This window comes from Balaenoptera ricei, chromosome 17 (genome assembly GCF_028023285.1).
Source record: "Balaenoptera ricei isolate mBalRic1 chromosome 17, mBalRic1.hap2, whole genome shotgun sequence".
NCBI lineage: Eukaryota > Metazoa > Chordata > Mammalia > Artiodactyla > Balaenopteridae > Balaenoptera > Balaenoptera ricei.
Genome location: NC_082655.1, coordinates 10,205,885 through 10,231,889, shown reverse-complemented (window position 1 = coordinate 10,231,889; position 26,005 = coordinate 10,205,885). Strand labels below are relative to the sequence as shown.

The following is a 26,005-nucleotide window of genomic DNA, read 5'->3' as shown; positions in this document are numbered from 1 at the left end:
GGTATCAGCACTTTGGTGCCCTAGTTAGGAAAAAAAGGTGCCCAAATTAGGAAAAAGATACTATGTAGAAATAGACAACTGACTAGAACATAACTGTATAGCACAGGGAGCTCTACTTAATGCTCTGTGGTGTCCTAAATGGGAGGGAAATCCAAAAGGGAGGGGATATATGTACATGTATGGCTGATTTATTTTGCTGTGCAGTAGAAGCTAACACAACATTGTAAAGAAACTGTACTCCAACAAAAAGTAATTTTAAAAAAAGATAGGGGTAGGGGATTAAGAGGTACAAACTACTATGTATAAACTAAATAAGCTACAAGGGTATATTGTACAGCACAGAGAATATAGCCGATATTTTATAATAATGTTAATTGGATTAGATTTTGAATCACTATGTTGTATACCTGAAACTAATATAATATTGTAAATCAACTGTACCTCAATAAGAAAAAGAGGTCACAGGCACTTTGGTAACTAGGTTGAAATGTAGGTAGGAGAAGATGGACTGACATCTTCAATGCAGATGTTATGTGGTTAGAGGTTCTTATATTAGATGAACTCTAGGTAAGATGGGGGATCACCTGGCAGTGAGGATGTCTAGGCATCAGGGGTAAGTTAGTGGAAGACAGATGCAATAATAACTAAGCATTTTGTGGGGCATGTGTTCTGTGCAAGATACTCTATGAACGAGTTTATTATGCTTCACCTTATTTAATTCTTAAAATGACCCAAGGACAGGTGTTACTCTTATGCCCATTTTACAGAAGATGTAAGTACTGTAACACTTCTCTGCTTAATACCCAAGGTTTTCTTCTCTCAGATGATATATTGAGTTGGGAAATTACAAATTAAGAATTTCTTCAAAGTCTGTACTGAAGAAAATTGGAGTCCCATGTCTTGACAAAGTGCTAAGGGGAGCAATAGTCTGTTTGCTTGAAGTGAGCATTTAACAAACTAAATCACGCATGCGGTTTTCTACATTCGGTGGATTGAGGACCTGCCGGGCAGCAAGCATTGTTCCCGGCTGGAAGGCACCATCCTAATGTCAGGACATTGTCATAATGCATCGTAAATTACCTTAGCTTTATGTGCACATTTTCCTCTTACAGGAGAAGGAGGAAGAAGAATTTTACACAATATCTCAAAGAAGGCCTTGAGCATCTGCCCACATGTGTACTATATACCGGAGTGTCTGTACCCATTTGGTTGCCGCCAAAGTCCCGTGGCATTATGAACTCACAGAACAAGAAGGAAAGGGAGCAGATAATTTTTGGGAGTCACTGTCATTCAAAGAAAAGATTCCAACTTCCTGAGCCACACAAAATCTAACTCTTTGCGATTGCAAGCCTGGGTACAAGCAGAACGGTGAAGGGCACACGGGCCAACGACAGGGCTTCTCTGCCTCTCCCTGAGCTCTGACCCCTCTCATGGCCCAGGACTGAGGCTGGCACGAACCTGGGGCCACCCCGGGTGCTGGGTGGAGATAACTGATCTGACCCTCCAAGCTGTTTCCTGGTTGTGTTAGGCAGGGGAAAGGGAATTTTGTGTGTGTGTGGTGCTCCGGTGCAATCTTACTCTGCTTTGGCTTGTTCTAGATCCTGGTTTCCACGGTTGACCTCCCCTTTCCTCCCCAATACGAGAGGAAGAATGATGAATGTCCTCTAGCTCCTTATCGTTACTAACTTAGATCTGTTGAAACTGCATTTAATTTCCACAAGCAGGTGTGCTGTTTGTGTCTGACTTGGGTGGAGGGTGACTCTTCTGGTTATTTCCTAGAAGGGATTGCAGCTCCAGTCGCTATTTTTACCTCATAATAATGCACAGAAAGACATAGCTATGTTAATGATGTCCACAAACGATGACTCAGTATAACTATGAAGCAAAACCGAATCAATGAGCAGGCAAATAGCTATTTCTTATGGAAGGACATCACTACCTAATATTTTTAAATATAAGAATGATGCTTCTCCTGTTATTGGTCAATTCAACGTAGTCACCTTGGGGGACTATGTGCTTACCCTGACCATGCATCTTTGATGACTGAGCTCAGATCTCTGTAAATTATCTTCAGAGTCCATTTTTGAAAAACACCAAAAATGCAGTCTCTCTGTATTTGATTCCTAAACAGTGACGTCCAGCCAGATCACTCATCTTGGTGACTTTCAAAAATTAAATTTGTTCCCAGAGGATAACGACTTGACATTGTTGAACATACCTAGGAAGCATATGCTGTCAGCTAAGAACAATTAGCAAAGAGGACCATGGTGGCATTGTTTGAGTATGTGCATGCTCTCCAAGGCCACTGCCTTGGCCTGGGCAACAAGTGAGGGTCTGGAAGGGTCTGGCTCCCTGAGAATGATCCAACTCATGGTGGTCACCATTTTGTAAATAATTGATAGAAGATTGATATTGCTATGAAACTGTGGCCTGTTCGGATTTTTAGTCACACGGTGTACTCATGATTATGTAGATAATCTCATGTTTAGAGCATAAAGTCTTGCGCATTTTAAAAAAAATTTGTTACATCCCTATCTTCTTCCTTAAATTCAGATCTCTTCTTGGGCAGGCACTATTCACTCTTAGTTACCAAAGTCTTCAAGAAAGAGAGGGAGAGAAGAAGCTAACATTTAATGAATGTTTTATGTATATTATCTCTATTTGTCACCCAACCAATCTTATAAGATAGGTAGTATTGTTAATAATCCCATTATACAGATGAGGAAACTGAGGCTCAGAGAGGTTAGGTGACTTGCCCAAGGCTACACAGCTAGTAAATGGCAAAAGAAGAGTGCTTGCTCATTCTATGTCACCACACAGCCTCTGTCATTCAAGCCTATTCTGTTTCCCAGGCACAATTAATGTCCTTAAAGCCTTGGAATCTAAGCTTCAGTGAGATGGGAATGGTTTTTTGGATCATATTGTGTTATTACGGCTTTTGGCACTTTGTGGGGAAAGGCAATTCCAAAAATTAATTATCATTTGGGAAAAAACAAAATGATCTCCTCTGTGTATTTAGCCATAACCTAAAATTGGCTCAGTGTAGAAGCAAAATGAGCTTATATAAGATCCCTCTGTTCAACTAGGAAAAGTTCTGAAATTACAGTGGAGCTATTTGACACTTATTCTTTGTTTGAATTATTTGGTGGGACTGCCACTGTGGAAGCCTGGGAAAATCTAATTTTATCCTGAATACTTGCTGGGGATTTTAGACCACAATGAATAAATTTTCCTTCAAAATCACTTAAGGTTCTGATTCCTACCTGAGGAGTTAACCAGAGAAATGAAGGCAAGAGTTTAGGGGAGCACCAATTTGCACAGTCACTTTTGGAATTTAAAAAAATCTGCTTATTTGCTTATCACTGATTTTTCTCTTCTCTTTTCATTGTTTCTCTCCCTGCTTTTTTGCTCCTTTTTGCTTTTTCTCCCTTTTATCTTCCTCTTTTAACTCCCCCCCTTTCTTCTCTCATCTTCATCATCATCATCATCATCATCAAGATGACTGATGTTTAATGAGCATTTATTATGTACCAGGAACTATAGTAAGTGTATACATATATTCTATCAATCTAAGTCTCATGACAACCCTGTGAGGCAGGCACAGTTGTTATCCCCAGTGTGGAAATGAGGCTCAAAGAGCTTCAGTAAGTTGCTCAAGACCACAGTTGTAAGCATCAGAGCTGCAATTTAAGCCAAAATGTTCTGACTACAGGTTTCTAACAGAGTCTCTGTAATTCTGCTTCCCTCTTATCTTTCTCTGTCTGTCTTTCTGATTCCTCTTTGTACTTAATTTTTTAAATGGCTTTATTGAGTTATGATTGACCTACAATGAACTGCATATATCTAAGGTACACAATTTGATGAGCTTTAGTATTTGCATAAGTCGGTGAAACCATCACAATCAAGAAAATGAACACTTGCATGAGTTTCATTGTATCCCTTTATTAATTCCTCCCTCCCACATCCCAAGCCAGGAAACCACTGATTTCTTTCTGCTATTATGTATCAATTTGCATTTTCTAGAGTTTTAGATCAGTGGGACCATGAAAATGCATACTTTTGTTTTGTTTTTTTTTGCTTATTTCCTTCAGCATAATGATCTTAGGATTCATCCATGTTATTGCACATATATCCATAGATCATTTCTTACTACTGATGAGCAGTAGTTCACTGGATGTTTGGTCTACAGTTTGTTTATCCTTTCACCTGTTTATAGACATTCGGGTTGTTTCCAGTTTTTGGCTATTACAAAGAAGGCTGATATGAACATTCTTTTCCAATATAGAAATACAACTTCATATTTTCTAATATATTTCTCATTATTTCTTTAAACAAGAAGTTTATTAAGCAACAAAATGCTTGACTTGAAGGGAAAACTGTCTAGGACTCATTTCTTTTACAGTAATTTATCCCTACTTAAAGACTGATTGCCCTATATGTTTATTTTGTTATCTGATTGGATTTTCATTTTTGTAATACACACACACACACACACACACACACACACACACACAAAATAAACAGTTTGATCTTAAAAAGAAAGAAGAAGAGTCTTGTTAGACTTTCAGTCTTTTAAGATTTTTTTAGGAAGAACTAGAGCAGCATATAATCTAGGGATAATTATTGTATACTACTGAAGCAAGACTCATCGATTGCTCTACTTAATGTCCCATGAATTATGATGTTTTTCAGTCTGGCTGGTGGGAAAAGACACTATTCCCAGCCCTGTGTGAGCGCTGGGCACTAATCCTTTCAGATGGTTCTTTCCCAAGCATTGCTTAGCTTCCTCACATGCATGCACTGATCGGACCCTCTGCAGATCTCTGAGTTTTTCTCTGTCTCTGCAACTCTCTTCTCTCTGGTAGTGAGTCCTACAAACTCTAGCCACCTTGGTCCCCCCAGATTCTCGGCTCTGTCTCCTCAAATCCGGGAGTTGCACAGGGTTCCGTGTGTGTTCTTCCAACCTGAGCCAGTCTGAAAACAAGATCTCTTAAAGCAAGATACATGGGACTTTCCTGGCTGTCCAGTGGTTAAGACTCAGCACTTCCACTGCAGGGGTGTGGGTTCGATCCCTGGTCAGGGAACTAAGATCCCACATGCCACGTGGTGTGGCCACAAAATTAAAAAAAAAAAAAAGAGCAAGATACAGCTCTGGCAATCACAGGGCTCACTTAATTTGCTTCTTGTTTTTCAGGGATTGCTGTCCTTCAATACCTGATGCCCAGTGTCTTGAAAACTATTGTTTCATGTATTTATTTATTTATTTTTAAGCTGTTTCAGGTGGCAAGGCAAATCTTGTCTCTGCTACTCCACTGGAAATCCATCTTTTTTAAAGGAAAACTATTAAATAGACTGTGGGCTCTGTCCTGTGCTGGGCCCTTAAGGTAATGTTGAAAACTATACAATATTGTCTTTTCTCCTTAAAGCAATTTATAAATTTGAAAGGTTGGAAAAAATGTTCTAGTTAGATAAATAAATTATAGAAAGGATGGAGTGAGGGTACTAAGATGATGCCTTAAGGATATGTGAGCTGGCAGGAAGTAATCTGAAGGGATTGGGTCTACTTGAAAAAGAGAGGCTTGAAGGCTGGGTAGGACCTGAATTCATGGGGGAGAAATGGGAGAAAGTGCCAGGATACAGAGACACAGATGATTATACTTCTAGGGAAAATTGGTTCTCAGGGACCCTTTAAAACCATAGCATACTCTGATTGCTCTTGCAAGTATAGTTGACTAGTCATTCAATTGTGCCAGAGCAGAGAATAAAGGGGCTTGATTGTAAAATGAAGATCTTCCCATTGAGCCTCCCGAGAACTGCATTCTGGTGTTTGAGATGATGGGAATGGTTTGTGCATGTGCCTGTCATTCACTTTACAAACCTATGTCTCTTCGCTCCCCTCTTAGACTACTTCTCAAATCGTAGTTGGGACACGGCTTTCTTCACGGTCGTTTCCTATATCTTCACTCTTTTTTAGTAATTGGCAAGCTCCAGTTCAGAAATAAACTATACTTTATACCATATATGATGACAGCCTCTCATGTTTATGTCACATCATCCAGCTTAATCAACTGCTTCTGGCCTGAGAATCGTCTCTCACGGGTGAGGTGGAAAGGTCCGGTATACAGATGAGGAAACCAAGGCTCAGAGAGATGAAGTGATTTGCTTGGGGACACACCCTTGTGAGTGATGGGAGGTGGTTGTGCAGATTAAGCCTTTTAGAAGGTTTGAATGTTTGATTCCTTCTAGTTTGGTAGACAAATCCTTAGGGAGAAAAGCATGGCCATATATGTCAGGATGGCAAATGGTGGGTCAAACCAGGTTGCTGTAGTAGCTGGTGATGGAGAGAGTCCAGATGCCCACATTTTAGGCCAGTGGGATTCCTGCACCTGATGGGATGTTGGGAGTTGGCAAACTTTGTCTGTCAATAGGCCAGACAGCAAACTTTTTTGGCTTAGTGGGCCACACCACCTCTGTTGTAACTACTCAACTCTACCGTTGTATTATTATACAAGCAACTGTAGACATTGCTAACACATGAGTGTGTCTGTGCCCCAATCAAACTTCATTTACAAAACAGGTGGCAGGTGGAAATTGGCCTGTGGCCATAGTTTGCTGACCCCTGGGTAAGATGATCCTTTGTCTGTGGGAGGAAAATATTAAAACTTGGACTCATTTACTTTATCTCACTTTTTAACATTTCTATTTTATGTTTCATAATGTACATGGTATGTTAGTACAGTGGTATAGGTATGTAACTTAGAGATAAATATATATTGACGGTGCAAGCTCTAAACTTTTTACTTAGTAAATAAATCACAGCTGACACTTAATCAGCAGATACTTTGTGGTAGGTGTTGCTCTAAACACTTTACATGGATTAATTCACTTAGTCCTCACAACAACCCATCAAGAAGGTATTCCTTTCATCCTTATTTTGCGGAGGCACAGAGATGAAGCTACGTGATGCAGAAACTTACCCACCCCTTTCTTAGGACTGGGAAATCCATGAGTGCTGTGGTCCTGAGTTTGGGAGTTCAAGTTTGGGGCCAAGGGTATATATCAAGTGTTGATTCAGAGGTCCAGATTAGTACTTCACAAACACCAACTTCATGTAAGACCGCATGTTAGAAACTCAACGTTTGCCACCTCATCTAGGTAGGCACTGTGAGAACATGATATTCTTTAATTCCACAATCACTGTGTGAAGAAGGTATTATTTTTCCCACTTTACAGATGAGGAAGCTGAGGTTCAGAAAGAGTATGAACTCATTCAAGATTCTACTGCTACCAAGTAAAGGGGCTCAACTGGGAGTGAAATCCAGCGTTTGCCTAACTCTAAACGTCTGATTCTTGGCCAACTTACTGCCCCTTGGGACACTCCTCATGCCCTCCAAACGGAGAAGTTCTCAGGGAGCTGGTGTCCCACAGAGTCTACAGAATCGGAGCTCACTCATTACTTGGTGGGAGGAAGTCCCAGAGCACATGGTCTGCCCCACACAGCCCTGAAACCAGAGCTAGTCCCATCCTGCTCAGGACTTCCTTAGGAACAGCCTAGTTCTTCCCTAGGGACGGAGCCTGGATCCATGAGTATGAGCTCAAGAATAAGCCAGCTGTGGTTTGAATTGTAGTACTAAGTCTTAATAACTGAATTAATAAGGGAAGGACAGAAAGGGAGGAAGAATGAAGAGAAATGAGAAAGAATGGGAGTCAGGCATGAGTAGCACTGAGCAAGCTACTTTCTGAGCCTTAGTTTCATTACCTACAACAAGGAGATGGTAATACCATCCTCCACATATCTTGAAGATTTAACGATGTTATGCATATCAAGTAGATGCTCTATATCTGGGGTCAGAGGTGAGGCTTTCTGTCCTTTTCAGAACATTTCTCAGACCAATTCTGGGGCCAAGGTGAGATAACAGAGAGCCTTTCCTCCACCACACACTGGAGGGGGTCTCAGAGAATAAAAATCTACCCAAGGTCTTCAAGGCATAGGGTTGGCTGGGGCCTACTGGGACATCCCAACCCCAACTGTCTTCCCTCCTGACCCAGAACTTATATCCCAGTATGTGAAGGTCTGGGTCATGGCTTAACAGAGCCAAAAACTGTCCTTCGCCTGACCCCCTAAGCTGACCCCAAGGCCCAGGGCCAGACTAGTAGCTGTGTGGCCAAGAGAGGGTCAGACTTACAATATGACGGTGAGTGTCCTGTTGGGATACCTACTGAGTTTGTGATGCTCTGGGCATTTTCTATACCACTTTGATTTATGTTTAGCTGTTGTTTCCGCGTTTGTGATTTACTAGCTTCCTTCCTTCCTTCCTTCCTTCTATTTCCTCTTTCTTCCTTCCTTTTTCCCTCCTTCCTCCCTTCCTTCCTTCCTTTCTTTCTTCCTTCCATCCTTCCTTTTCCAGTGCAGCAAACTTCGAGGGATAACTGTGCCCTGCCCTATATTGGAGATAACAGCACATTCTGCTCTAGGGCTTTAAGATGAGTTACAGGAAATGAGAAGGGAAGAGGAGGCAAAGGGAAAGAGGAAAGTGGACAGAGGGGAAAGTGAAGAAGAAAGAAAAGGAGGAGGAAGAATAAGGAAGAGAGAAATGGGAAAGAGAGGCAGAGGAGCGAGCAGGAAAGAGGCAGAGGGAAAAGGAGAAGATACAAGGAGAGAAGGGAGGGCAGAAAAGGGGAAGAAGAAGAAAAGAAGGAGGGAGAGGCAGAGGAGGGAAGACGGGCCTCTGGAGTGCGAGCATGTCTAAGGCCCTCAGCCAGTCCTGCTTATCTGGAGCTGTGGAGATACCTAAGCCCCAGTCTCGCCAAGGGGAGCTCGTGAATAAATACCTCTGGGTAGGAGCAGATATCTGTAAACACAGCTGAGGAATTGAAAGTCAGGTTCTTCAAGGGTATCGACTTGTCAAAATCACACCACAGCTGCGGATTAAGAAAAAAAAGAACAACAAGAAACAAACAAAAAAAAAAAACACAGGAACAACAAAGTCAGTGTAAGCTGGAGACGGGAGTCCTCTGCTACCGCTGTTGGGCTTCGGCAAATGCCTGGAGCAGGCCAGGCCCTAGAGGGGCTTGATTTCAGAATTCAGTGCCAGCTGGGATTTTTCCTTTCATTTTAAAGAAAGTACTGGCTCAGAAAAAACATTTGCAAGCCAGTCACGAAACCTGGGTAAGACTGCTCTGTTGACCCCCTCCCGGAGGGTCACTGGAGTGGGGCTTTGAAGAGAGAGCCAGGTGGCAGGAGAAAAGGTCTGGGAACACTCACAGCCTGTCTCCACGTCAACAGCTGGGCAGATTCGAGGGATCCAAGGGGGCACGCTTTCCAGAAAGACACTTAGCGTTGGGGAGGTGGGCATTTCCTAGGCCAGAAATTGCTGTAGGAGATTCTGTGGCACTCAGAAAAGCATAGCTACCGGTGGCCGAGTGCCCGTGCTGTGCCAGATACTTTGTACAAAAAGGCCTCACAACCACCTTGTGATGTAGCTACTACTTTTATCCCCATTTTACAACTGAAAAATATGGAACTCTGAGAAGTAAAGTAACTTGTCCAGAGTTGCCGAGCTGGTAAGTGGTGGAGCTGAGATTTGAACGCAGGTCTATCTGACTCCAAAGCCTCTGAACTTCCACTCCACTGTCATATGGTTGGCCCCAGAGGTAACCCTGACCTAGAGTCATTGGGCTTATTTCCAAATCCCGCACCCCAGAAACATCTGATTCATCAAGACTTGAGATCCTGGCTACAACTTGGCAGTCTGTGATCAATGACCCTAAGTACTTCCGTTTTCAATTGCCATAATCTATAAAATGTTCATTAGATGATGAATTTAATTAGATTATGGTTTCCCTTTTCTTTGGGGATTTCCCTCTTTCTTCATAGACTCCTTTACTACGAGGCCAACCGCAGAGCTTGAGCAACATATACTCTAAGTAATTATTGGGCCAATTTGGACAATGGATTTCAGGCAGTATAAACCTCCAGCACAGGGGCTGACAATTGTGGGGTTCACCGTTTGGGTCCCTGAGCACTTGGAGAGCCTCCCTTAGGCCCAAAGGGCACAATGATGGTTTCAGCCATAAGACGATGCCTCAGCTAGCCTCCCTCCATGTTCAAAACCTGGGATCAGATAAATCTCTCCTAAAATCTAGATCCCTAAATCATGGACAACACGGACTATTTGGATAGACACAGAAAACGCCTAGAGCGACTATGTTACCATTCTAGAGAGAAAATGAAATCATTAAAGCGTGGATCACCAAATTAAAACAATGATAAATACGGCAGTTGGAGATTCATCTGAGTTCGATGTGTCACATCCAATATGAGCTCTTAGAACGTCATAGGTAAGATGCTCAACCCTAACCCTGAAATGCAGTTTCCTCATCCGTTACATGGGAACAATAATACCTACCTGTGGCACACAGTAGGTGCTCAATAAATAAACGACAGCTATTTATTTCCATTCCCCGACTCCCACTCCCAGAGATACAATTTGGCATATGAGAATGAGCGTGAGTCATGGAGTCAGACAGACCTTATTAGCAAGTTATTTCATGTCTCTGAGCCTCAGTTTCCTCAGCCATAAAGTGGGGATAATGAGACTTACCTCACGGGGCTTATGTGAGGATTAAACATGAAAAACACATAAAGCTCCTCCTTCAGTGTGTGGCACGTAGCAGGTGGGAACTTGATAAGCAGTAACTCTTATTTACGATTATAATTCACTGGCCACTGAAAGTACAGAAACTTAAGGGCGTTTGGAGCTCCTTTAGAGCAAATAACCTCCACCACTGGGAAAAAGACAACTTTCCACCAGTAAAATGCACAGTTCTGACAGTTTAGCCACATCTTCCTTCTCTAACCCTGAGCTTGGGGCTGGACCAGGCACATGAAGATAACTAGTACCAAGGAAGGCAATGTAAGAAGCTGCAGGTTCCATAAACTCTTAATTCCTGACTACACACTAGATACCAAAGGGCTTGGAATGCTTACGATATTTAGGATGGCGCCCAGGAAATTAATCAAGATGGACGCAAAGATGATGACATTCCTGGCCAAATAGGTCTCGTTAATCCAACAGCAAGTTTTCCGGAGGACCAGGGGCAAACACTTATAATCCTCCGCTGTGGTGATGAGGACCAGAGCCGAGTGCAGCATAATCAGGATGGAAAACTGGATGGCCATTGGCATCACCCTGCAGGGAAACACAGAACGTTGGGTCACGTGGCATTAATCGTGTGATCCCCTCTCGATGAGCAACTCTGGCAATCACATTCATGATCGCCCTTTCCCACTCCTTGCACCCAATAATTCCTCTAAAGCTCTGTTTGTTCAAGAAAAGGGCTATTAACAGAAGACTTTTAAAACCAATTAAATCCATCCCTAGAATATTCTATTGAGAAACTTTGCAATCAACATCAAATATTTGGCTTGATCTATTGCTTCTGCCCATTTTTTCCCACTTCTTTTCTCATTCCTCTTTCTCACTAGGCAACTGCTGCCAAGGCAACACACCACTGGAATTCTCTCTCAGTACTCTGGCTGTGGGAGAGACCCACACGCACTTTCCCCTTCAAGGTGGGTTTTAGGAAACATTTTCCCTCTTGGCCGCTCTGATGCCAAGAACTGAACTTGGCACCTCTGCTCAGTTTGGTTGGTGATCATCATGGTTTGCAAAGACTATACTATGTGCTGTGTGGGACATGGGTATGTAGAGCTCATACTTGCCCAAGGCTTCAACATCACAGCCAACTATACATCTCAGGCTTCAAAGCTCTGTCCTGTGGTAGTTCCTGCCTATTGGGCACCTCTGTTGGGTGTCAGGCGGTGATCTAAAACCCCATCTCCGGAGGCATCTGCTTCCTCTCCTTGTCAGCCAACTTATCACCAGGATTCTCCCTGGGAATTTATCCCTTGTTCTCTATTCTCTGTCCAGCCACTTGTGTCCCTGGCTGGCACCTGTCATTTCTCTACCTCTATTTTAGCCAGTAAACTGCTGCATGTTAAATGGTGCCTTAATGGACACGGTGGGAGATTTTATATCCGTTCCGTCCTCTAAAAAGTGAAGTTCATTCATTTGGCTTTAATATGTTGACTGGAGCTCAATAAATGTACATTTAGTGAATGAAGTTGAACCTACCTTCTTCTAAGGCTACCTCTTCTTATCCTCTTGCCTGAATTTTCTTATTTATTATTAATAACACTAGCATAAGTACTGTATTGAGCTCTGATTATGTGCTAGGCACTATGCTAAACACTTTATATATAATACCTCATTTCCATTCCTCAGAACAAACCTAAGAGGTCTTTTGATCTCTTTTTTCACATGAAGATTTAAGGCTCAGAGAGGAGTAACTTCCCAGGGGTTACTGAGTTGGTAAGTGTTAGAGCTAGGATTTAAAGTCCACTCTGCTATTCTAATCATTTTGGTGAGTAATGTATGTCCCATATTTGCAGTAATCTTTTTTACTTCTGTGGTTTCATTGTGACATTTATTCGTTCAACAAGCTTTCTTTCTAGGTAGGCATCAGGGGTACCAGGACAAGAGACACATCTTGCCCATCTTCTAGGAGATCATAATCTAGAGGGGAATATGGATATACAAATGATGAACTATTACATACTATGTTATGATATAGAAAAGGTTATAAACAAACATCTTTTAGAAAATAAGAAAGGAAATCAAGGAAGGGTTCACAGAAGAGGTGACACTGGGGTTAGGTCTTGGAGGCTGAAGAGAAGGATTTTTGGGAGGAAAAGACTGGGGAATGTGGACAAAGTAACAGAAGAATGGGAGTGACCAGTGTGTTTAGAGTTTTTCAGTGAGCCAGGTGGTGAGGCTTTGGGACTGGAGAACAAGTGGTCCAATAAACACTGTGCGAGAGAGCCCTGCCTGTAGGCAATGCACTGATATTTAAGATGTCTAATCAGGGAAGGACATGATCATATCTGTGAGTGTGAAAGACAACTGTGGTGGAAGGTGGTGGGACTGAAGAGGAGAGAAAGTATTTAGAAGGTTTAAATAGTTGAGGCCTGAATTAATAAGGAAGGGACATAGGGTAACAGCACTGAAAATTGGGAAGTTCAAGGAACTATGCGGAGGTAATCTTTATTTATTTATTTATTTATCTTTGGCTGCATTGGGTCTTCGTTGCTGCACAAAGCCTTTTTCAAGTTGCCGTGAGCAGAGGCTACTCTTCATTGCAGTGCACGGGCTTCTCATTGCGGTGGCTTCTCTTGTTGCAGAGCACAGGCTCTAGGCGTGCGGGCTTCAGTAGTTGTGGCTCGTGGGCTCTAGAGCGCAGGCTCAGTAGTTGTGGCACACGGGCTTCGTTCCTCCGCGGCACGTGGGATCTTCCGGGACCAGGGCTCGAACCCGTGTCCCCTGCGTTGGTAGATGAATTCTTAACCACTGCGCCACCAGGGAAGTCCCTGTGGAGGTAATCTTAATAAGTGTTTTATATGTGTGTGTGGGGGGGCTTTTGGGAGAGGTAAGTCATGATGAGCAACATGAATGTTTTCACCATCTTACCTGGGTTAAGTGCAGGAAGAAAAGCTAGTCTACAGAGGTAAAGGGTGATGCATTTGATTTGGAGCAAGTTGAATTTTGGGTGCTTGTGGATCCTCCAGCTGGAGACATCTAGATGTCTAGGCAGCTAGAGGGATGGTTGTCGCACTCTGGGTTCCGAGCATGTAGGCGGTGGTTGAAAAGTCTCAGATTGGAGAAAACTGCCCAAAGAGGGAGTGCAGAGTAAGAAATAAGAGGAGCAAAGGTGAAGCTATGGGAGAAGCCAATGGGCCAGAAGAAGAGATGGCATCAAAGGGAATTTAGGAAATGTAGTCAATCCCCAGGAGAGCAGGAGTGCATGGTACCGTGACAGCCGGAAGGTAAGACATTTAAAGGAGGGAGTGACCAAGACTGTCAATTTCCTCTGCATGGCCAAGCATCATGAAGGCCGGAAAGTGACTTCTCCTACAGCCCGGCTATCATTGTTGGAGGGTTTTGTTGTTGTTGTTGTGTGTTTTTTTTTTAAAGTATGTGGGTCTAAGAGAGTAATGGAGGTTTTTTTTTTTTAAATTTTTATTTATTTATTTATTTATTATTTATGGCTGTGTTGGGTCTTCGTCTCTGTGCGAGGGCTTTCTCCAGTTGCGGCAAGCGGGGGCCACTCTTCATCACGGTGCGCGGGCCTCTCACTATCGCGGCCTCTCTTGTTGCAGAGCACAGGCTCCAAACGCGCAGGCTCAGTAATTGTGGCTCACGGGCCTAGTTGCTCCGCGGCATGTGGGATCCTCCCAGACCAGGGCTCGAACCCGCGTCCTCTGCATTAGCAGGCAGATTCTCAACCACTGCGCCACCAGGGAAGCCCGTTGTTGTTGTTTTTAATGCTTGCACAGTTTTGATTTTATGGAGTACCTTGATAGGAGATCTCTGCAGGTGTTTTAGATGAGAACAGAAGGTCTGTGTAGCAGTGGGTTCCCAGAGGGCCCTACGCAGATGGGTAACTTCCCCACCCCCCCACCCCGCACAAGCTGGAAAAACACTCCCTGACAACACACCATTATTCCTGGGCACCCAGGGGAAGCAAGTGACAGAGAATGCAGGTGGATTGCTTTGTCAGGCACTCCCAGGAGAGAAGGGGTCAATTCCAAGGCTGATGTGTCTCAGTACTGTGAAGCAGCCATTGAGAATACAAATATCTTGTTCCAAAGCGAAGGAAGAAGCAAATCAGGCAAAGGTGAGTCTGAAAACTGCCCAGCAGGAGACTCAAACTCCTTCATGGTCACGGCCGTCATCCAGGTAACCTACAGACCTCCACACGGCGCACCAGCCTAGAAGGGTGCCCTTGGTTCTCACTGCTGCCTTTTCTCTTTCTCCACCTCTCTGTACCCCATGGACAAATCCTCAGGAACATGCCCTAAATGCTGTGCTACTCCTACCTCTGTATTTTCTCACTCTCCGGGGGCGGTGGGGAACACCCTGATCATCCTTCAAGGCTCGGTCTTTCTTTGGATTCTTCCAAGACACCTGGCATAAGGCTGAGTACATAGAAAGTGCTCAATAAATACTCACTGACTTTTCCTTTTTGTGGGGAGAGAAGACTGTTTCTCTTCTCACCAGCCTTCTTAGGCTGTACTCCCATCTGCACCCCCAGCCCCTCTGCCTGCCCTCGGGCTGCATTCTTTCCAAGTAGGAAGAAGGGCCAACCCTACTCCTCGGAATCCATCCGGAGTGTTCAGTGGGCCTGGTTCTCACTGGAGGGCAGTGTCGCTGTTAAAGGCCAGTGTTTACGGGAAGTTCAGACGCTTGTCCTCTCTTCCTCCTTGACCTTCCCTGTGGGAGAAGGCTTGATCATCTCTTCCCCTTGGCCAGGCCACCTCTTCCTTTAAGCAAGGAAGCTCAGGTTGTCCCAGGAAGTCCTGATGGGCAGGAAGTGAAAGGCAGGCAAGAGCAAAGCCTTGTGGGTTTGAACCTGTAGCTCTGAGACATAACCAGTAATGCACCCTGGGCAAGATATCGTTCTTCTGAGCATCTTAGTTTTTGGTGCATCTTATTTTAGTCTGCAAACCTGGGATTTTTAAGTCCACCTCCTAAAGGAGGCTCTGAGGTTAAAGTAATAAAGCAATGTAATGCTTAGCACATAATAAGAACTCAAGGAAACATTCATTTTCTTTCTCTATTCATGGTGAAAATCAGGAAACTAAAGGCATCTTAAAGATCTCTGGGAAGAGTATTAACTGCAAGATACTTTCTAAGCAAGGTACTGGCGCTATGTATAAAATTCCTCTGGAAATCTCTGCAGCAGCTCTTCAGCGTTCGTTTATTTCTGCACACATAAACATTATAACATCGGACTGTAATTTTTATCTAATTATAGAGCTACTCAGGCATCCAGGGATTCTGAATTTGCTTTTGCATTGTTGGTGTACATAAGAGGCAAGGAAACCTTTCATTTCTGAAATCGAATCTGAAAAAGAATGGCAAGGGATATGCGAACAGCTCTATCCAAATCATTTCTAGACGCTAAGTTCTAATTTACCCTCTGCAGTGTGTCTTTAAAGCAGGGTCTGGGTTAGTACCATGACTGGAGGTTTGTTGGGGAGGCAGGGATGGGGGGGGATGAGTGAGTAGCCTATAGCAGCTTGTGGTGCATTCGGAAACAGAAATGCAGACTGAAAGATGATCCTGGACTACCCTCGAGAATCTGCAAAGTGCCTGCGAGTCCAATAGTACATTTGATCCTCGTAGCAACCCTGAGAGGTCAGTATTTGTAGCCTCTTCATTAGGTGAAAATACGGTGACTCAGGAAGGGAAAGGGAACCAGGATTTATCAAAATAGGTATGGTTCATTTAATTCTTACCCCAACCCTGGGAAGCTGACATTGTTATTCCCATTTTACAGATGAGAAAACTGAGGCTTCAGAGAGGTCAAGTACAGACACATAGCCAGTAAGATGCATAGTAAGTAGATCTATTAAGATCCAGTGCCTCTTTCTTTCCTCTCTCTCTGCCCTCTCTTGCTTGCTTCCTCCCTCTTTTTCCCTTTCCCTCCTACCTCTTCCCTCCCTCCATCCCTCTTTCATTATCATGCATGCAGACTTAGATACACTGTTCTATGATTACAAAAGGTATTTTCTGGTCTTTCCTCAGTTTCCCCTTCTGGGAGAGGAACAGCTGCACGCGTGTGGAAATTAAAGGAAAGCGCCAGGCAAGCACTGTCTTTCTTTGCCGGGGTCCATTAATTTTTGCTTTGGGGGCTGGGAATTAGCTGTGGTCATATGAGCAGAGACTGCCTCGTCTGCTAAAAAGTCCATGACAGAAGAAATGCGAGTGAAAGGCACCTACCATCTGTTCAGATGCAGAGAATCAATCAGAAACACAGTGAGTTGGAGGGGAAATGAGCTCACAGTGAAGAAAGCTTGGGCTGTGTCTGGGGCCCACAGGCTGCTCAATTCCCACTACACGTGGGCTGTCTGGTCAGAGCTCAGCTTTGAAGTTGCCTTCACTATCAGGTTTTTCTCTTCACTGAGCAAGTGAGGTTGGGGTGATGGCTGGTGTTTTAGCTCCTGGCTTCAGCTTGTACCCCATAGTCAGAGGGACTCCGTCAAGCCAGCTGCCAGGCGAGGTTCCGGATCTCTTCCCCCGAACCCAGGAATTGGGCATCAAGGTGGCTCACCTTCCTTGGTCACCCCTCCTGGGAAGGGGGCTGGGACCCCTTCTTCTGTCCCCGTGCCAAGTCCAGATCCTCAGGTCCATCCTGGGCTCCTCCTGCTGTCTCATCCCCCGCACCCGGTCAGTCCTGGGAACTGTCACCCCTCCATCCTAAATACCGAGCAAGTTCGTCCTCTCTGGTTCACTCCACTGCCACTATCTTGTCCCTATTATTTGTCGCCTGGAGTTTTGCAATTCCCTCCCAGATGGTCTTCCCAGGTTCACACCTGATCCCCACCTATCATCATCCAGTGAGACCCTTCTAAACACAAATCCAATCATCATGTCACTTCTTGGATTAAAATGCTTCAATGAAGTCTTCTCTGCCAGCAGGTCACAAATCCTCCACAAGGCTTACAAACCCCTCACCTCCAAAACACCCAGTTTCCAGCCCTTCCCACTCCCCTCCTTCTCAGTCCTCTCCCATAACCGGGACGGTCCTTCAGGAGGTGGCTTAGGTGTCAGTGTCACCTCCTCTGGGAAAGCTGCCCTGACCCCTCCACCTCACCGCACTCCTACACAGCCCACGCCACCCTTTCCCCATCCTGAGTGGAAACACTATATCATAGTTGTTCAACTCATTTCTTTCCCCCGAGTAGACTGGAAGCTGTATGACACCAGGGACTGTGGCTGTGTGGCCCCAGTGTCCAGCACAGACAGGCACATGGTAAGTGCTCACAGGATGTTTGCTGGGAGTGTCAACGCCCTGTGCTCCCGGAGTCCAGAGGGAAGCGTGCACCAGCTATGACCACATCCACATCCTCACTGGCAGGAGTGAAGAGGGGAGTCAAGGAAGTTTCGGTAGATCTGGCAAGACCCTACAAACACTCACAGCTTACCACCCTGAGACCATCTTTTTTCCCAGGACCCTAGTCCGCACGTGGCTCTTGGGTTGTCAGGAAACCCATTCTCCTGTGGCATTCCCTGGTACCCTGTCCTGATTTATTCATTGCCATAGCATATACAAATCTACATGCATAGCATATACATATCTACATGCATACCACAGACATATCTACATACATAGCATATAAGTAGCTACATTTAAAGCATATATATACATCTAGACATACGCATATATTTAAATTATTTCTTTGTCTCCTTCCACTAGATTATAAGGCTCAGAAGGGGAGGGTTTTTTTTTTCTTGTTGTTGTTGTTTTGTTTTGTCTTTGTCTCGTTTTTTGCATTTTTTGTTCAGTGACATAACCCCAGCATCTAGAACAGATCTGGCTCACAATAGGCAAGGTTTCCCCAGCCCCATTTGGAAGAGGTACCTAGTCCTTCCTTCTCTCTCTCATTTAAAACTTTAAAAAAAAAACTGTAAAATGAACCATAAATACAGAAAAGCACACAAGTAGCACTTAATTAGTTATTTTAAAGTGTCTGCCTTAATAAAGGTCACTCAGTTCACGAAACAGAACTTTGCGGGGCATTCCGAAGGTCCGTCCACGTCCCCTGCTCCAGCCATAATCCTCTCTCCCATCCCGTTAATCACTTCCCATTTCTTTATAGTTTTATCATCCACTTTAGACACTGCAGTTTAGTCTTGCCCATTTTTTGCTAAGTTTGATTCATCTTCTAAGTCTTTAGAAAAAAATCTACAGGTTCTCTCTTTATCTCATGCCTTACAATTTATTTATTGAAGAGTATGTGCCCTTGACCTGTAGTCTTTCCCACTGTCTGGATTTTACTTTTTTTTCTTTTAATTTATTTTATTGAAATATAGTTGATTTACAATGTTGTGTTAATTTCTGCTGTACAGCAAAGTAATTCAGTTATATATATCTATATATACTTTTTCATATTCTTTTCCATTTTGGTTTATCACAGGGTATTGAATATAGTTCCATGTGCTATATAGTAGGACCTTGTTGTTTATCCTGGATTTTACTTTTGTATACTCATTCAATATCTTCTGTCCCCTGTGATTCTTGCAAATTGGGAACTGGATTCCTGGTCACACAGATTTGGCCCCTTTGATAAGACTACAGACTTGTGTTCTTCCACCAGGATATACATTTGTCTTTCCTTTTTGTGCTGTCAACTCCTAGATCCATTAATTCATTGAGAGTTGGAAAATGGTGAATTTTAATTCTATAATTTCTTTAAATTGTATTAGCTTGAATAATTTCATGATGTTTCCACTCACCTGATCTTGCAGTTCATTCAGGAAGACAGAAAAAAAAATTGTTTCTTTCCCTTTTTTCACTAGTCTGCAATACAACAGATCAGTTCCCTATCATCCACCAAAGGTTATCAACCCTTAAAAATGTCATTATAAACTCATAAAGTGTAAAATATTTGCTGGTTTTTGATTGACTGTTTTAACAATCATCCACACTGGGGCTAAAATTATTCCATCTTTGGACAGTGGAAGCTTCTTCAATGCAGTTTCTGAGTCCTTTAGAGGTACTAAGAAGCATGATGGCTTCTTTGCATTCTAGTAGGACAAGAGGTTCCAGGCTCATCTTGCACATTTCCTGTCCCAGCCGTAGAATCAAACATATCTCCATAATTAAAAAAACAAAAAAACCAACTGTGATATGTTACTTCCAGACCACAATCTGGCCCCTAGTTATGCTCACATATACTTATACTGATTTGGAAATTCTTTCTAGGATTTCCCATATTTATATCTCCAATCCAGGATACCATCTTCCTTCTAGTTCTCATGTCTTCTTAAGCTCTTCTTGCTGTGAAAGTTTCTCAGACTTCCTTTGTTTTACTTTATTTTTTATTTTTTAACATCTTTATTGGAGTATAATTGCTTTACAATGGTGTGTTTGTTTCTGCTGTATAACAAAGTGAATCAGTTATACATATACATATATCCCCAAATCTCCTCCCTCTGCGTTTCCCTCCATCCTCCCTAACCCACCCCTCTAGGTGGTCACAAAGCACCAAGCTGATCTCCCTGTGCTATGCGGCTGCTTCCCACTAGCTATCTATTTTACATTTGATAGTGTATATATGTCCATGCCACTCTCTCACTTCATCCCAGCTTACCCTTCCCTCTCCTCGTGTCCTCAAGTCCATTCTCTACGTCTGCGTCTTTATTCCTGTCCTGCCCCTAGGTTCTTCAGGACCATTTTTTTTTAGATTCCATATATATGTGTTAGCATACGGTATTTGTTTTTCTCTTTCTGACTTCCTTTGTTTTAAATGACCTTGACCGTTTTGAGGAGTACTGGTTAGATACGTTGTAGAATGTCTTTCAGTTGGGATGTGTCTGATGTTTCCTCGTGATTAGGTTATGGGTTTTGGGGAGGAAGCCTACAGAGCTCAACATGACATCACTGCTGACGTGAACCTTTATCAGCTGGCTGGGGTAGCGTGTACCAGGCTTCTCCACATACCCCGCCATCCACGCTGTGGAAGTCACCTCCAGCAGAGCCATACTTGAGGAGAGGGGCTTAAGTTGCACCTCACTGAGCATACAGTATCTACATAAATTACTTGGATTTTTCCCCATGGGAAATCTGTCTGTTCTTCACCTTTTACTTATTCATTCAACCATTTATTTACATCAGTGAACCTATGGATATTTATTTTATATTTTGGGTTATAATCCAATACTATTTTATTTATTTTCTTGCTCAAGTTGTTCCAGCTCTGGTTCTAGGGAGCTTTCCCTGTGTCCCTTTGACATACTTCCATGTGTGTCTATATTTTATTTCCTTCTTTTCTGGCCCTAAATCATGTTCCAGGCTCCTATTGTATATTTACTACCCCAGACTTAGAATCAGCCAGCTCTCCAAGGAGCCCTGGTTCCTCATATTGGGCATGGATATTAGAAATCAAGATCAGGGCTGTGCTCATGGCTTGATGTGGCGTTACTACTGAGGCATCATTGCTCCTGGGCCTTCTCTGCTGACAGAGCAAGGACACACATATGTGTATTCTAATCTGTGTCGATAAACACATCTGTGTTTACACAGACAGCCTATATCTAACTATATCTATAGTGAGCTAAACAAATTCATACTAATGTCTCCAACTCTAATCCTTTATCATATGGATCATTCTAGCGTTTTCTCCTTGCTTATCTGTAACCTTCCCCGTCAACAGTGAGAAACTTGACTCCCACAGTCTTCCATCCATTTACTTAACTGTTCAATTATAGCGCACATATACTGTGGTTCAGGTTGTTCACGCATAGCTCCATGAGAAACACCTTTATCAGCTAAAGCACAGTGTTACTGTGCAGTTCTTTTTGCGTTTAGTCCTCAAGAGTCCACACATCTCCAAAGCTACTTAGGAACCACCTTTTCTCCCCAACCCCTTTGGGGAGGTTGTTTCACACTTTTAATACAGTTACGTTCTTTTATCACAGTCTGATTTCATCATGGGTTTCCCTGAACTCGTAAGCAATTTTAAAACATTTGTACACATTAAGGTTTTCATTCTTTGTGCTGTAAAGTTCTATGGGATTTTACAAATGCATAGTATCATGTATACACCATTACAGTGTCATCCTGAATAGTTTTACCAGCCTAAAACATCTCCTGGGCTTCGTCTATGCAATAATACTCTTCTTCCTCACTCCCCAAATAATATCCTCCCTCCCTTTGCATGCTCTCTGATTTTAATTGAGCATTTCATATGATTCCGTTTTGTTTCCTTTCTTAGCATATCAATTTTATTTGTTTTAAAATTTTTTTAGTGTTTACCCTAGAGTTGACAATATGTTTTCGAAATTAATCTAGGTCTACCTTCAAATTATACTGTAGCACTTCACGCATAATGGGGGTACCTGAAAACAAAGCATCCCCAATTCCTCCCTCACATGCCTTATTGACGCTGCTGTCATTCATTTCACTCATCCATATGTATAAGCACTAAATGCATCGTTATTGTTACTTTAAACAGTTATCTTTTAGATCAATTAAGAATATGAAAAAAACATTTTATTTAACTTCATTATTCCTTCTCTGATGCTTTTCCTTTCTCTGCGTACAGCAAGTTTCTGACCTACATCATTTTCCTTCTGTTTGAAGAACTATTTTTTTTTAAACATTTCTTACAGGGAAGGTCATCTGGAAATGCCATTTTTATTTGTCTGATAAAGTTTTCATTTCTCTTTTGCTTTTGAAGCATACAGACTTCTAGGTTGGTGGCTCCAGCTCTGTTCTCGTCTTGCTTGCAGAGTTTCTGATGAGAAGCACCGTGTAATTCTTCCTGTTCCTCTGTAGGTAAGTAGTAACCCCCTCCCCACACGGCCCCGCACTGTGTCTTCTGTTAAGACTTTGTCTTTGGTTTTCTGCAATTTGAATATGACATACTTAAGTGTGTTATTTATTTGTTTGGTTATTTACTTATTGTGTTTATCCTGCCTAGTGTTCCCTGAGGTTCCTGGTTCTGTGGTTTGGTGTCTGTCATTAATTTTAGAAAATCTTCAGACATTATTACTTCAAAGATGTTTTCTGCTCAGCTCTCCTTTTATCTCCTTCTGGTATTCCAATTATGCATAAGTTACACCTTTTGGAATTGTCCCAGAGTTCTTGAATGCTTTGATCTTTACTTTTTTAAATTTCATTTTTCTCTTTGCATTTCAATTTGGGAAGTTTCTATTGACCTATATGCAAGCTCACTGATTCTTTCCTTGGCCTTGTTCAATCTACTGATGTGCCCATCAAAGGCATTTGTTATTTCTATTATGGTGTTTTTGAGTTCTAGCATTTCTTTTTGACTTTTTCTTAGAGTTTCCAACTATTGGGTTGGAATATATTGCCCATCTTTTCTTGCATGGTGTCTACTTTTCCCGTTGGAACACTTGATATGGTAGTAACAGTTATTTCAAATTCTCTTTCTGATAATTTCAACAGCTGTGTCATAACTTGAGTCTAGTTCTGATGATTGCTTTGTCTCTTCTTCCCTTTTGACACGACTTGTAATTTTCTGTTGAAAACTGGTTATATTGTATCAGGTAATACAATACTTGTTTCTTTCCAATTCCTCCCACACAGATGCTGATATCACATCCAGTCTTGGGGCTCTTGGGAGGTGAATACACCTTTACTGTGAGGATTTATAAATATATTAATCTGGCTAGAGGTTGGGCTATGCTTGGTGTTTGCAGTACCTGTATGTAACAATGACTCCAGTTCTTCTTGTTTCCTTGTGTCTGAACCGAACTCCCCTAAATACTGAGAAAGAATCTGGGTCTTGCAATTCTTTCAGCCACAGCCCGCAAATAATATACTGGATTGCTGGTGTGGGGAGCAGGTGTGGGGCATGGGGCTTTGCCAAACCTTTAAATCTCCTTTTTGACTTTAAAATATTCTTCCTTTCCACCTTCTATTTCTCTTAAGGCATTATGTGCTATGTTTATGTGCCCTATATTCCCTCATATTAAGTCTTCATTTCTGAAATGTATCTTTCTTTTATTTTTATTTCCTTTTTGAACACTCTTCCCAAATTGCTAAGTTTTTTCTAATTCTGATTTAGGCTGTCATTTGATGTCTTAAATCACATTAAGGGTTTCAGTTCTTTTTGAAATAGTAGGTTAATGTTTTGTTATATGTTGTAGGCATGTCTTTTTGCAGTGCTTTCATTGCCTATCAGGATATTAATCTACTTTTAATTCTTGTTTTTCTTATAATAGCTTATTATGGGATTGTCATCAATACATTTTGTTGCTAATTTTTGTGTAAAATTAACCTGGTTGAACATTTATAAAGAGGTGTTGTTTGGGATAGTTTATGTTTTAACTCCACAGAGACTTCTTTAGTTGTTTTCACATAGTATTCAAAACATGATGGCTAGATTCCCTTTCCACTTTTACTTGGACCCTCCCTTCTTCATTATAACCCTATTGTGAGTAATTTTGATCCTATTCATACAGTTCCTTCCAGGGCCCTATGCTGGGAGGGAGATTTGACTGGTCAGTTTTGGGAGTTCATAGTGTCTGACAATTCTAGCTCTTTGGACCTTAACTGCAGACCTTTGCGCTCACCTGACGTTGGATTGGGCAAACCCCCTCCCACTTTCAATTGCTTTTGCAATTTGGCCCATGGCACTTCCCAGTGAATATCTGTTGGCAATACTGGGGCTCTTTTCTTCCCAGATATGACAGATGCCTACTTGTTTCTTTCCAATTCCTCCCACACAGATGCTGATATCACATCCAGTCTTGGGGCTCTTGGGAGATTGTCATTCCCATTTTTAAATTTATGGGTTTACCACATCACCTATTTTTGTTGTAAATATGGTCCTTGAGGTTTTTGGTTTTATGCAGTTGCTCAGATATGTGGGAATTCTGAGAAATTCAGAAATGTACTACTTCTACCACCATCTTCCCTGAATCCCTTTTCTCCTTACATCCCTGCCAATCTGGAAAAGGTCAAGCATTGCCATTCCCTGACTGTTAGTTAACCTGAACGTCTTTCCTTCACAGAATCATGTTACAACCTTCCTCAAAAACCTTCAGGGTCTCCTTCCAGGTCTCCTTCCTGCTCCCAGATTCAATTCTAAATTCCTTACCAGAGCATGTGGACGCTGCACTCCTCCTGCTGGTCATCTCCCTTTTCAGCCATGGCACCCACCACATCCTTGCACAAATGCTTGACCCTTGAGTCTTCCATTTACTCACCGTGCTACAAACACGAGGTCGTTCACATCTCTGTGCTTTTGCCTGCACTGTTTCCTAAGCTGGGAACACTCTTCCACTCTTTCTCCCTCATCCTACTCAGCTCAAAGCATCACCCCTTCTGCCAACTTTCTTTAAACCACTTAGGCAGAATGAATCACCGATGTTGGCACAAAGCAGTTAAGTAATTAAAAGCACAGACTGTCTCTGTGTTCAAATCCCAGCTCAGTCATTATATAGATGGGGATTAGAATGCTGCCTTACTTATTGGTTATTTTTGAGGCTTTATTGAGACAATCTGTGCAAAGGATTTAGCACTTTCCTGGCATATAATAAATGCTCAGTAACTGGAAGCCATTATTAACATCTCTCTCTCTCCCACTAAATTATATCTTAGAAGATGCAGACTTCCTCTTGCAAAATTATACCATCCTCAAGGGCTAGCAAGTTGCTTTGCCTGTATTAGACATTTAACTAATATTTGTTGATGTTATTTTTAACCACACGAAAGGGAGAAATTCCTGGTTAGTTTAGGGAGAAGGGAATTTATCTGAGAAAAGAGGCAAGGGTTACTTTACAGTGCAGGAGAGAGGAAAACACATGGTCATTGGACTAATCCAGAACTAGATTTAAATGCTGGCTCTGGCACCTATAACCTGTATAATAAAAGTCTGTGTCTAATAGAGTCTTAAGAGTCCAGGCTGTGGAGCTAGACTTCCTGGGTCTGAATCCAGGCTGTAACATTTTTCAGCTGTGAGACCCTGGGCAACTTATTTCATTACTCTGGGCCTCAGTTCTCTCCTCTTTCAAGTGGGGATAATGACAGCACCTACCTCATAGGGTTGCCATGAGAATTAGGTGTGTCACTGTATATAAAGAATTTGGATCAGGGACTGGCCACATATATTTGTTTGTAGTATTATTAGAGTGCCAATTTTGCTGACCCTGGAAGCTATGATCCTGTATCTATGAACAACAAAGAGGTAATTAACAAAGGGACAAGTTAATGGTGATGGAGGGACTTACGCTTACTTTCTACATTCGTGGGTGCAATGTCAAATAAAAGGGAGGCCTATGTTGATTTTGGTTGTTGTTTTTATTAAGACTGGGAAAAAGCTCTTGCCTTGGTAGAGTCATGAGATTATTATGCAGCGTAAGACAACCAGAACAGACTCTGATACTGTCAAATATTTTGCTATGAATCC

General features: G+C 42.5%; 1 protein-coding gene across 3 annotated transcripts in view; it reads right to left on the bottom strand.

Annotated features, from left to right (window-relative positions):
• Nucleotides 1–26,005, bottom strand: part of ADCY8 (adenylate cyclase 8) — a 229,091-nt gene that overhangs the window by 49,397 nt on the left and 153,689 nt on the right. For 2 of the 3 annotated variants that reach the window (XM_059901676.1, XM_059901678.1), the window contains 2 exons: nucleotides 10,991–11,192; nucleotides 8,833–8,922 (listed from right to left, as the gene is read on the bottom strand). In XM_059901676.1, coding sequence (XP_059757659.1) covers nucleotides 8,833–8,922; nucleotides 10,991–11,192 — 292 coding nt within the window. The remainder of the gene's footprint in view (nucleotides 1–8,832; nucleotides 8,923–10,990; nucleotides 11,193–26,005) is intronic. The other variant, XM_059901677.1, reaches the window with a different exon arrangement.